This window comes from Hyposmocoma kahamanoa, unplaced genomic scaffold (genome assembly GCF_003589595.1).
Source record: "Hyposmocoma kahamanoa isolate Upper Pololo Valley unplaced genomic scaffold, ASM358959v1 64, whole genome shotgun sequence".
Lineage (NCBI taxonomy): Eukaryota > Metazoa > Arthropoda > Insecta > Lepidoptera > Cosmopterigidae > Hyposmocoma > Hyposmocoma kahamanoa.
Genome location: NW_020653852.1, coordinates 22,481,557 through 22,492,678, shown reverse-complemented (window position 1 = coordinate 22,492,678; position 11,122 = coordinate 22,481,557). Strand labels below are relative to the sequence as shown.

The 11,122-nt window shown below is 39.6% G+C and overlaps 1 protein-coding gene across 1 annotated transcript in view; it reads right to left on the bottom strand.

The window, feature by feature from the left end:
• Positions 1-11,122, bottom strand: part of LOC113231121 — a 41,094-nt gene that overhangs the window by 17,036 nt on the left and 12,936 nt on the right. The window contains exons 4-7 of the mRNA XM_026465291.1: positions 7,009-7,158; positions 2,069-2,225; positions 500-617; positions 179-212 (exon numbers count right to left, since the gene is read on the bottom strand). Coding sequence (XP_026321076.1) covers positions 179-212; positions 500-617; positions 2,069-2,225; positions 7,009-7,158 — 459 coding nt within the window. The remainder of the gene's footprint in view (positions 1-178; positions 213-499; positions 618-2,068; positions 2,226-7,008; positions 7,159-11,122) is intronic.

The following is an 11,122-nucleotide window of genomic DNA, read 5'->3' as shown; positions in this document are numbered from 1 at the left end:
TTGAGACGAAAGATGGCGTTGTTACTTCGACTCTTTAATGTCATCAATTGTGATGAAAAATTAACAATTCGGAAGAGTTTGCGCGTTGTTCGTTGTATGTCCCTGACAAATACTTGCGCCTTCGACAACAGCCTCTATTTGCTATTGGCATTGCGCGCTGTAATGCCACACAACATGCCTCTGCTCGTAGGGCGTTATCGTTGGCCAATGCCCTGGTTGCTCATCACCAAGATATACATTTATTTGATAATAGTGGAAAGAAAATGAAGTTTTATAAGGAAGTTTTCGTTCGTATTAATCGAATAAGAATCTAAAATTTATTTGTATAAAAGTGGTGTGTTTTTGTAATTTTATTCTGTATTTTAAATTTTTTTTAATAGTTCTAATCTATGTACGTTTTGGGAAACTGTAAGTGCATAGAACTATGTAATAAATAAATAAATACTTAAATAAACACGAACCCTCGGCACGTACTTAACTGAACGAAAGAAATACATACCTGACACCTTCCATGCAGGCGACGTCCTTCATGCGATCGTCGGTCCTCGGCTTGCTTCTGTCGTACGTCAAGATTTTCCAATTTTGTTTCAATGAAAACGCCAGAAGATACTTGTTACCTACCAACGTAATTGTAGATAAATGGTAACTTGAGTTCTTAAGTTTTCGCGCTTATTACATATAGGAAATGAAACTATTTCTCCGGATTTAAATCGCGTATATTCATTTGTTCAAACAAACCAACGTTTCGGGCCCTTTACAGGTCCCATGGTCACGGTTGACAGTTTTCTATGTGTAACAATCGCGAAAACCTAAGAACTCGACATGTACACCAGTACGGACTGGACGTTACAAATAAAATCCGGCGGTTCGAAGACCTCAAACGTGCACGCGCCCTAACTGCATTAACTTTTCTCAAAAAGTGTCGCGACAATAACGTAGTTCCAACATGCGTTAAACTAACTCCACGAAGAGATTCCGCCAAGCCAGTAAGAAAAAATGGTAATTCATTAATGTAAAATACTAGCACTAGAGCTCCCCGAAATCCTGGCGTAATTAGATGCTTATAGAAGAGCTGCAATGGCACCACGGTGACGCAGCAGCCGCTCCCAGTGGCGGATTTAGGGCAGCTAGATTTTAGAGGCGGCCAATCGTGACAAAAAATTCACTGAAGTTAACAAAAAATAACTCACAGTACCTACATATTCTAAAGGCTCACGCACATTATGGCGGGCCGCACTGCACCGCATCGTATAACAATCTTCCTAAATCACTTTCGTACATTTTATTTATAAAATATAGATATGTTACATTCTTATAATGTAACTTAAACCTAATCCCTACATCTTTCTGATCGCGATAAACTCAAAAACTACTTAACGGAGGTTAGTACTGACTACATGGCCTGAGGCCTAGGATGTTCAAGACTGCAAATCCGCCACTAGCCGCTACAGTACTAATTTTCATACACTATTTAGAAGTGCAGTTGCAGCGACAATGTCGTGACACGTGCGCGCCGCTTTTGCAATTCCAATAAAACTTGGCAAATAAATGTAATTCCACAAAAAAGTTCTAATAATAATAATAATAACACACACACTCAACATAGCCCCGCATTAGGGAAACCCTGTGTCGCGGGTGCCATGGACACACACATAGACAACCACAAATTACACCCAAACTCACTAGAGAAACAAATGTAGGCCATACAAATATTTCTCCCGGCCCGGGAATCGAACCTGGGACCTCTGCGTGGCAGTCCGGCATGGTAACCGTTCGGCCATGGAGGCAGTTAATTAATGTACTGTGACGCTAGTGCAAGAATGCAAGTTTTTTAAACTTTTTAAACAAAGACATTCTGGGGCCCAAATTGTAAATGACCCTAACCGCACGTTACTGCAGCTTATTATTATTATGATTATTTGTAAAGAAATGCTCTTCATTGCTATAAAGAACAAAGTCATAATCGGACCTTGTAAGATCATTCAGGTTTCATTTAGTTACCTACTACCATGCAAAGGATTATGGTACGTTATTAAAAGAAAAAGGTATTGATTGTTGAATATCCTACTTCCAACAATCAAGCAGGAGTCACAGAGCGCGTGCAATGCTGTGGCAGCGAGCACGAACGCCAGTAACACGACGCAGAAAACAGCAAGAGCTCGCGCACCGCCTGTACCCGGTTCACTGTCTGGTGAGGTACACCAATCCACGTTGAGGACTTGCGCCTGACGAATAGAAAAATTGTTAAAAATGGCAACACAGCATATTACTTCCGTTCAGAATCCTACTATAAAATCCTGCTTAATGTGACCCAGTCACAAGTTCTCCACTGTTTAAGGAATTATTCGATGGTTTGGATCTTATGGGAGGATGGACATCAGGAGGTGGTACATCGACATAAGTTTATGGAGCGATCCTAGATGGAAATATTGATAAAGGTCGACCTTGGCGTGTACGTGTGGCGCACTATAAGTTTCCGGAATTGTTAGATATGCGTACGCGGGGAGCGGGTGAATCAAAAGACGGCTGTCAACGCACTGATGTTTATTGGGTGAAGGTCGCGGGCGCAGCCGCGCATCTATAACTACATATATCTATACTCAACATTCCTTCCCCAACAAGACAAATACCTATACGTATATATTTATATTTATATTTCCTATTTTATAGATTAGAAAAATTGGTTATAACTGACTGGGGGACGGACTCGTTTTGACCTTTTTTCGTGTACAGCTTCGTTTGTGACTTTTTCTGCTTCTTCTTCTGCCTCTTCGACATCGTAAAAATGATCATCATCCTCCGGTGAAGGCGGACGACGAACTTCTCTCGTTGTTGTCATCCTGTGTGACGATACGGAATCCTGTGGCGTGGCGTGGCTCGTCGTAGATGAAGAGAACAGATTCTCATCTCTTGGTGAAGGAGACACAACCTGATCATTTCCCGTAAGCGACGAGTGCAACCTTGTGACGCTGTCGGCATCCGTTGCACTATTTTTATAGGTATAAACGCCACTGTCCCCCGGTCTCTGATTGTCTACGTTTGATCCGGCCCCTTTATTATACAATATCAATTGGTTTTGATGTTTTTTAACATAATCTAGCGATATCAGATCCTTAATCACGTACAACATTTTTCCTAGTCTTTTTTTTACAATTCCTTTAACCCAAGTAAACTTATTATTATTTAAATGTTTTTTATAGAAAACATATTGGCCGAGAGAGAATGTACGAATTTTACCACCGCATTCTTTAGTTTGTAAACACTGTTTAGCACGCACATGGTTAGCAAGTGATGTGGATGGGGGCGACGCCGACGGTGGACGGTATGGGATCAGGAGGTCGAGCCGTGATCTCATCTTCCGGCCGAACACTAGCTGAGCCGGTGATACACCCGTTATTGAATGAATAGAATTTCGGTAATCATAAATGGATTTTAACAATTTTAGCTTACTTTCCCTTAAATTATTATTACTTTGTAAGATTGATTTTATACCCCGTTTAACTATTTTTACGTATGATTCCGCTTGTCCGTTGCTTGCCGGGTGATATGGAGGTGACGTCATGTGCGAAATTCCGTTCAAGCTGCAAAAATGTTTAAACTCTTGTGAAATAAAAGATGTACCGTTATCTGTAACTATTGTATTAGGTAAGCCAAACCTAGACATGAAATCATATAATTTATCTATTACTGCTGGTGAAGTGGTGCAACCATTCATATCGTAAACCTCTAGCCACTTTGTGTGAGCGTCCACAATCACTAGGTACATGCGCCCATTGATCGGACCTAAAAAATCTAGATGCACCCGATGAAAAGGGTGCGGGGGGTACTGCCCTGGTGACACAGGCTCACGTGGAGGCGACGCTCGCAACTGCACACATACGTCACATAGTCCTATCATTCGTTCTAAAGCCTCATCAATCTTTGGAAACCAGAATCGTGAGCGAGCCTCTGCTTTTGTTTTTACAATACCTAAATGTGATTCATGGAGTTCTGACAAAACTCGCTCGCGCAATGATTCTGGTATCACCACCTTGTGACCACGCATGAGACATCCGTTCTCATACGACAGTTCAAGTCTACACAAATAATACGGTTTTAATTCGGTATCTTTTATCGATTTGGACCAGCCCTTAAGTACGTATTGTATAACTCTTTTCAACAAGCGATCCTTGTTCGTCGCGTTACGTAGTTCCTCAACTGTTAATGGGAGCGATCCATCTACAACGAAGCACACATAGGCGGCGCGGTCGCACACGTCGTCGACCCCCCCCGCGCAATCGACGCTCCGCGCCACCCCCGCTATCGGCGTCGTCGTCGGTCGTAGCCGCCAAACTGGATCGCGACAAATAGTCTGCGCTGTTGTCTGTACTTTTAATGTACTCTATTGTAAAATTGTAACCACTTAAAAATAAGGCATAACGTTGCAATCGATTTGCGGAAACTTCAGGTATTCCTCTATGCGGACCAAATATAGAAAGAAGGGGCTTGTGGTCTGTGCGTAAAATGAATGGTACTGACCTTCCATACAAATATTGATGGAATCGCCGGACACCGAAAATTATTGCAGTGGCCTCCTTCTGTATTTGGGAATATCGTTTTTCGTAACCGTCGTTTCCAATTTGAGATAAAATTGCACCTAATCCGGTAGGTGAAGCGTCCACTGTCAAAATTATCTTTGCCTCAGGATTGAAATGCGCTAAGACTTGTTCAGACGTTAGGGCTTTTTTAATTTCATTGAATGCTTTGTCTTCTCTACTAGACCATACCCATTTGCTGCCCTTTTTCAAACATTCATATAATGGGCTTAAAACACTAGATCCTCCCTGAATGAACCCCCTATAGTAATTAACTAATCCTAAAAACGATTGTAATTGTTTTACATTTTTAGGTATTGGTGCGTCTAATATGGCTTTCACCTTTTCTGGTGATTTTTTTAAACCCTCCTTATTAATCACATAACCCAGATAACTTATTTCGTCACAAAAAAAAGCACATTTTTCTTTTTGTAACGTTAACCATCCTCGTCGCCACTGTTAGATATGCGTACGCGGGGAGCGGGTGAATCAAAAGACGGCTGTCAACGCACTGATGTTTATTGTGTGAAGGTCGCGGGCGCAGCCGCGCATCTATAACTACATATATCTATACTCAACAGGAATGAATAAGAAAAAAATATTATAAATGGTCAGAAATGAATTTATTGTTTCTTAAAATATTCTCCGTTAACGTTAATGCACTTTTTCATACGAATGAACCAATTTTTGAAAACATTTATGCCAGTGCTCCGTTACAATCTCTGAAACATATTTTTCATACTCTTCGACAGCCTCTTCAGGTGACGAAAATCGTTGACCGCGTAAGTGGTTCTTAATTTTTGGAAATAAATCAAAATTACAAGGTGGCAGGTGTGGACTGTATACGGGATGGCTAATAAGGTCAACGTTATTCATCTTCAAAAATTCATTTGTCTGTCTGGCCGTGTGACAACTGGCATTATCGTGGTGTAAGACGATACAGCGTTTACGGCTATTTTTACGGAATTGGTCAATAACTTCCGGCAAACAAATGGTCGTGCATCAATCACTATTCACGGTACAACGATTCTCCAAAGCAACAGTAGCCACGTGTCCTGTTTTATTAAAAAAAGAAGCAATCATCCGCTTAGAGGCACTTTGCACGCGCGCCACTTTGGTTGGTTTCGGCTCATTTCGAAAGACCCATACGCTCGATTGCTGCTTTATTTTGGGATCATAACTATAAATCCATGTTTTATCACCTGTTAATATGTGCCATACCAAATTTGACGCCCCTTCGTTGAATCTGGTAAGCATAGCATTGCACCAAGTGACGCGATCAGTTTTTTGAGCCTCAGTCAAATTTGGTGGGATCCACCAAGAGCACAGCTTTTTCACACGCAAATGTTTGTGTAGTATTGATTGTATTTGACTCATGCCTATGCCTAAGGATGCCCGAAGCTCATGGCATCTCACATGCCTGTCTATTACGATCACACGGCGCTCAGCATCATGTTTTTGTCGTTCACAGCAGTGGACGGGCGACCATCACGAAATTCGTCACTGAAATTCACACGACCGCGTTTGAATTCTGCAAACCAGCTATAAATAGTTGTCTTGCATGGTGCTTCATCGCCAAAAGCAGTTTGAAGCCGAGCGAAGCTCCGCTAAACTGTTAAATTATACTTAAAGTCGTAGAAAATCATACTACGAAAATTTTCACGAGTTAAATTCATGGTGATGTAGACAACCAATTCCTAAAATGACGCCACAATGTAAAAACAAGATACAGTCAGATGAAACCATAGATTTAGTATATAACAAACTGTATTCTACAGCCAAAGAGTTCCATTTTCAAAGTTGTAATTACTTTTTAAATATTGTTTATGTAACTGGCCAGTTTCGGAAATTTATAGTGCGCCTTACGTATATCTCAATCTCATTCACAAAGTCGTCAAAAAGGGCCAGGTTAAAGGTACTACGAAGTTTCTATTTACCACAGTCTTTAGTTTCTTTTTTAACCGACTTCAAAAAAGGAGGAGGTGCTCAATTCGCATGCTTTTTTTTGTTGTGTGTATGTTACGCGGTTACTCCGGCATTTGTGAACCGATGTTGATGATTCTATTTTGTTGGAAAGAAGGTACCTCAGCGTTGATTCCATTAAAATTAAAAAAAAATATTTCACGTCTAAGGTTGGCAAACTAGGGGATGAATCCGGTTTCGCGCACTTTCAGGTAACCGATTTCAATAAAACTTGGCAAATATAATTCCACGAACTTCTGAGGTCGGTTTTTTTTTACAATTCATAACTAAAATTTTTTAGCGAAAAAAAAGTAACAGGTAAAAAACTGAGCCCAGCTACTAAATTAAGATACTCAGCACTATAAGTAGCTTGACGCTCATTTATTCTAGACGCTTCGACTATTTGAGATTATCCTATCAATCTAAATGTTTGCGTTCCTAAAGTTATACTACTATCCAAATAGTTACTTACATCCAACCCATACACTCGCATCTGTCGCGAGACACACCGCTGCGCCGCATCACGCCGTGATCCGGTCGTGTCATTGCTGCACTTCGTCACGCAAAGGCCGCGATGGATCTGTGTCCTGTTGTAGTGTTTTAGCGTTTGGCTGGAATACTCCTGAAAGAGAAACGAAGTGCTAAAAATAAAGATATTTTTATGAAGTGCCACGTAATGCAATTGCTATGTAGAACTAGTCATCTTCTTCTTCTTCGCGTGTCGACTCTGACGTTTATGTTTGTGAGGACCAGCACTCAGCGACTGACACAGCATTACCAAGGGCGTTGTACAGGTCCTCGCGTGTGCATGCGTAGGGGCACGCAGGACAAGACAAAAGATGTGCCATAGTCTGGGGAGAGACACCACAAATATATGTGCTCTTAGAGCTATAACCCTACCTGTGCATGCTCCTTGCTCCGGCAGACTTAGAACCGCAGTCTGTTTAAATACTTCCAAGTGTGCCAAGGCAGATTATGGGCGGAGGTGCTCTGAGAGCGGAATAAGTGGTGCCGTGAGGTATCTCTCCTTCCAAAGACAGAACCAGTAGTGGTAGAGATTTTAGTGCAGTAGAGCTTCATGTGAAGAGTTCATCCAGGATAGTACTGCCACCATACCTATTTCTGCGGTCACGCAGTAATCTGCTCATTCCTGAGTTCCTGAGTTTTGAAGAGCAATTGTGTTGGTGAAACTTCGTCACACGGGACTTGTCAACTTCATGTCCCAAGGAAACGGATGCAGTAGCAGTACATCTCAGATATTTAAAATTAATAATACTATGAGTGGCACCGCAACTGTTATGGGTAGGCGGGTCGCTTACCACCAGGCGCACTTCTTCGTCCCGTTACCACATATCATAAACTTGGCCACTCAAAGGGGAAATATTGCTGATCTCTTGAGAATGATGTCCAGCGCCTGGCCTTTGATAAAACATTCTATCTTTAATTAGATGAATTAGTATAACATTTCTGTTTTCTTTCTTTCTGGTTTGGTTTTTTTCACGTGATATCAAATAAGCTGTGGTAGTCTAATGATTACTGATAACCTACAGCTTCTCATAATTTACCGTGAGATTTTCGTAGAAGAAAATCATCTTGAGAAAACCTGCACACATCTGCAAAGCAATTTTGAGACGTGTATGAAGTTTCCAATCCCCACTGGACCCGTGGGAACTACAGCACAGCAGCAGGATTATATATAGGCTAATTATTATTGTTATTTATGAAAAATCAAATATAATAGTTATTTTTAAGGAATCTCAAAAATTAAAATTATATAATATAGAAATACGATAACTAATTGACACTCTGTGGTGTAATGAGGTCATATCTACAAAATGACATCTTTTTGAGAGAGAAGTTTTAGATTCTTGGAATGAAATTAGACAATAACTTTTATGCTTAAATAGGAGAGTTATAAAATTTCACATATACATAATTTGTTTCATGTGATTCGTATATTTTATGGATTTCATGTGATAAAACACTTTTCACGCAAGATCACATGTGGCTTCATTATTATACCAAGGGTAAGGTACGGGTATTATGTTTACCGTGTTATCAACTTTCTAATTCTCAAATTGCGATCTTTCTATATAGCACAGCTGATAATCTCAGGAACCCTTGATCAAACCTAAAGCCTATACAATACTGCCTTATCATAACTAATGAAACTGACATTTTTAGTGAAATTTATTTTCAACGCTCACTCTCATAATTGAGTCATTAACATATTTTTATTTATTTTTTTTTTTATTTATTAATGGTAAACTAGAAGTATATACATTTATATTTCTAAATTAAACAACGAAGTAAGCTAAATAAGTTTACACTTGTACAAATAAAGTAACTTAAATAAGTAAGCACTCTAATAAAAAAAATCAATAGAAATAGAATTTTACTATATAACTTTATAAAAAGACTATCCTAAGAACTAAAAAAGACTTTCCTAAGAAATAAAAAAAAAGTCGCTGAGTAATTTTCTCGCTGTGACAATTTTGGTATTGAAGATATCAATATCTATTTTATTAACTAGGTTATTGATGCTGTTGCAAGCTCGCAGCAGAAACGAATTCTTTCTGTAATTGGTTGAAGCTATAGGTATGTCAATATTATCTATAATTAGCGTCTACAACTCCCTGTAATCGGTTTTTTTATATCATATTTATTTCTCAAAGAAAAAGAAATGCCAATATATCGAAAATTACCAAAATGCGAATGTGTTAGTTTTGATAACGAGTGCAAAATAATACTTTTTTTATAAAATCTAGTGACGGAACGAACAAGCCGTGCGCCTGATGGTAAGCCCTACGCCTGTCCTTAACAGCTGCAGTGCCAATCAGAGCGTCAAATCGCAAAGATCTGAGGGGCACTGCCACTGCGCCCGTCACCCTGAGACATAAGTTGACAAGTCCCATGTGCTCGTAATTCACCAGCACCCTTACTTACCCTTCCAAAGTGGAACACAGTAAAATGCTAACATTACTGCGTGGCGGCAGAAATGGGTAAGGTAGCAGTACTACTCTGGACGAACTCTTCCATAAGTGGCTCTACTGCTGCTAATAATACTTAGTATATCTATTTACATGGCATATTAACGACGATATAAAAGCCAATAGTATTTGAAAATAACCTTCTACACGGAATGAGGATGTACACATAGGTACCGCCCTAATAGTGAATTAATGAAAAGCTCAAAAAACATGTTTGCCTCGGTTGAGTTCTTAGATGCTTGGTAACAAATTCAAGGCAATCATCCAAAATATTCAACAACAGGGAAGTTGTTTAAATTTGATTGACGTGTACTATTATATCGTTTTGTTAAAGTTGCAATTTGCATTCAACCAAAGATAACTTTTTGGGTACAGAATAGACGTTATACATTTGATTTTACTTATAGAAAAATCAGGACAAGAATGATTTCGTGCTCCTACCTATAGTTAGAGTATTTAGTATTTAGTAAGAGCCGAAGAGTGGTTTTTTTACAAAGAATGTGGGATAAATTGGAAATGTCACTCCTCCGTGACCATGGAACCTGTACAGAGCCCGAAATAATAGTTTAATTTCCGATATATAACATATTCGCGAGCTAAGTACTATGACGCCCTAAACATTTGTAAGTGATGTAGAACAACGTACTATAACGTCGTTTAATTTATTTTATTTCAACGAAGAACGTAAAAGAACGCTATTTGGCAATATAAAATCTTATTACGTGATGTGTTGCTCCATAACATATCAAAATATTGGATCTAGCGACACGCTGTATCGACATTTGACAGGATAAGTAAGCATTACTCGCACATACCAATGATCGCTGTTAAACGCACAACGCCGGCGGACGGTTTATAGACGTCAACGTTTTTTTTCTTTCAAGTGACGGGACGGGTAAGCGACACGCCTGTCCATAACAGTTGCAGTGCCACTCATTACTTTAAATCGGAAACGTCTGAGGGGCATTGCTGCTGCGCTCATCACACTGAGACAGAAGCTGACAAGTCCCATGTGCCTGTAATCTCACCAGCACTTAAGAGGAAAACCGGAAAACAGTAATGCTCACTTTACTACTTGGCGGCAGAAATAGGTGAGATGGCAGTACTTCACTGGACGAACAAGAATTCGTCCAGGGAAGTACTTTACGGCAGCCGCCTTGTCGTTTGCACGACAGAATCGTTTGAAAAATCATTTTTATCGTGACTTTTTATTTATTGTCAGACGACTGTCGTTCTAGCTCTTCCCATTGTCACGACAGTCTGTCGTCGTAACGTCAAAAAAGTCGAGAACGACAGTTAATAGTGTTGTTCTTGTTTCGAGATATATAATAAAAAGTCACGATAAAAATGATTTTTCAAACGATTCTGTCGTGCAAAGGACAAGAGCAGAAGGAGTTCTACTGCTACTTTTGTTGGTATTTTACAAATAACAAATATATTTCCTTTTCAATGGCAAACCATTGACAAGTTGGATTTTAATAAAAACGGAAGTAAATTAATTTGTTACTCCGCGAACCCAGTGAAGGTTAAATCGTGCAAAATAGCTGCGTTTGTATTGAATGTTTTGTCATGCAGTTAATTATCCCACCATCCCTT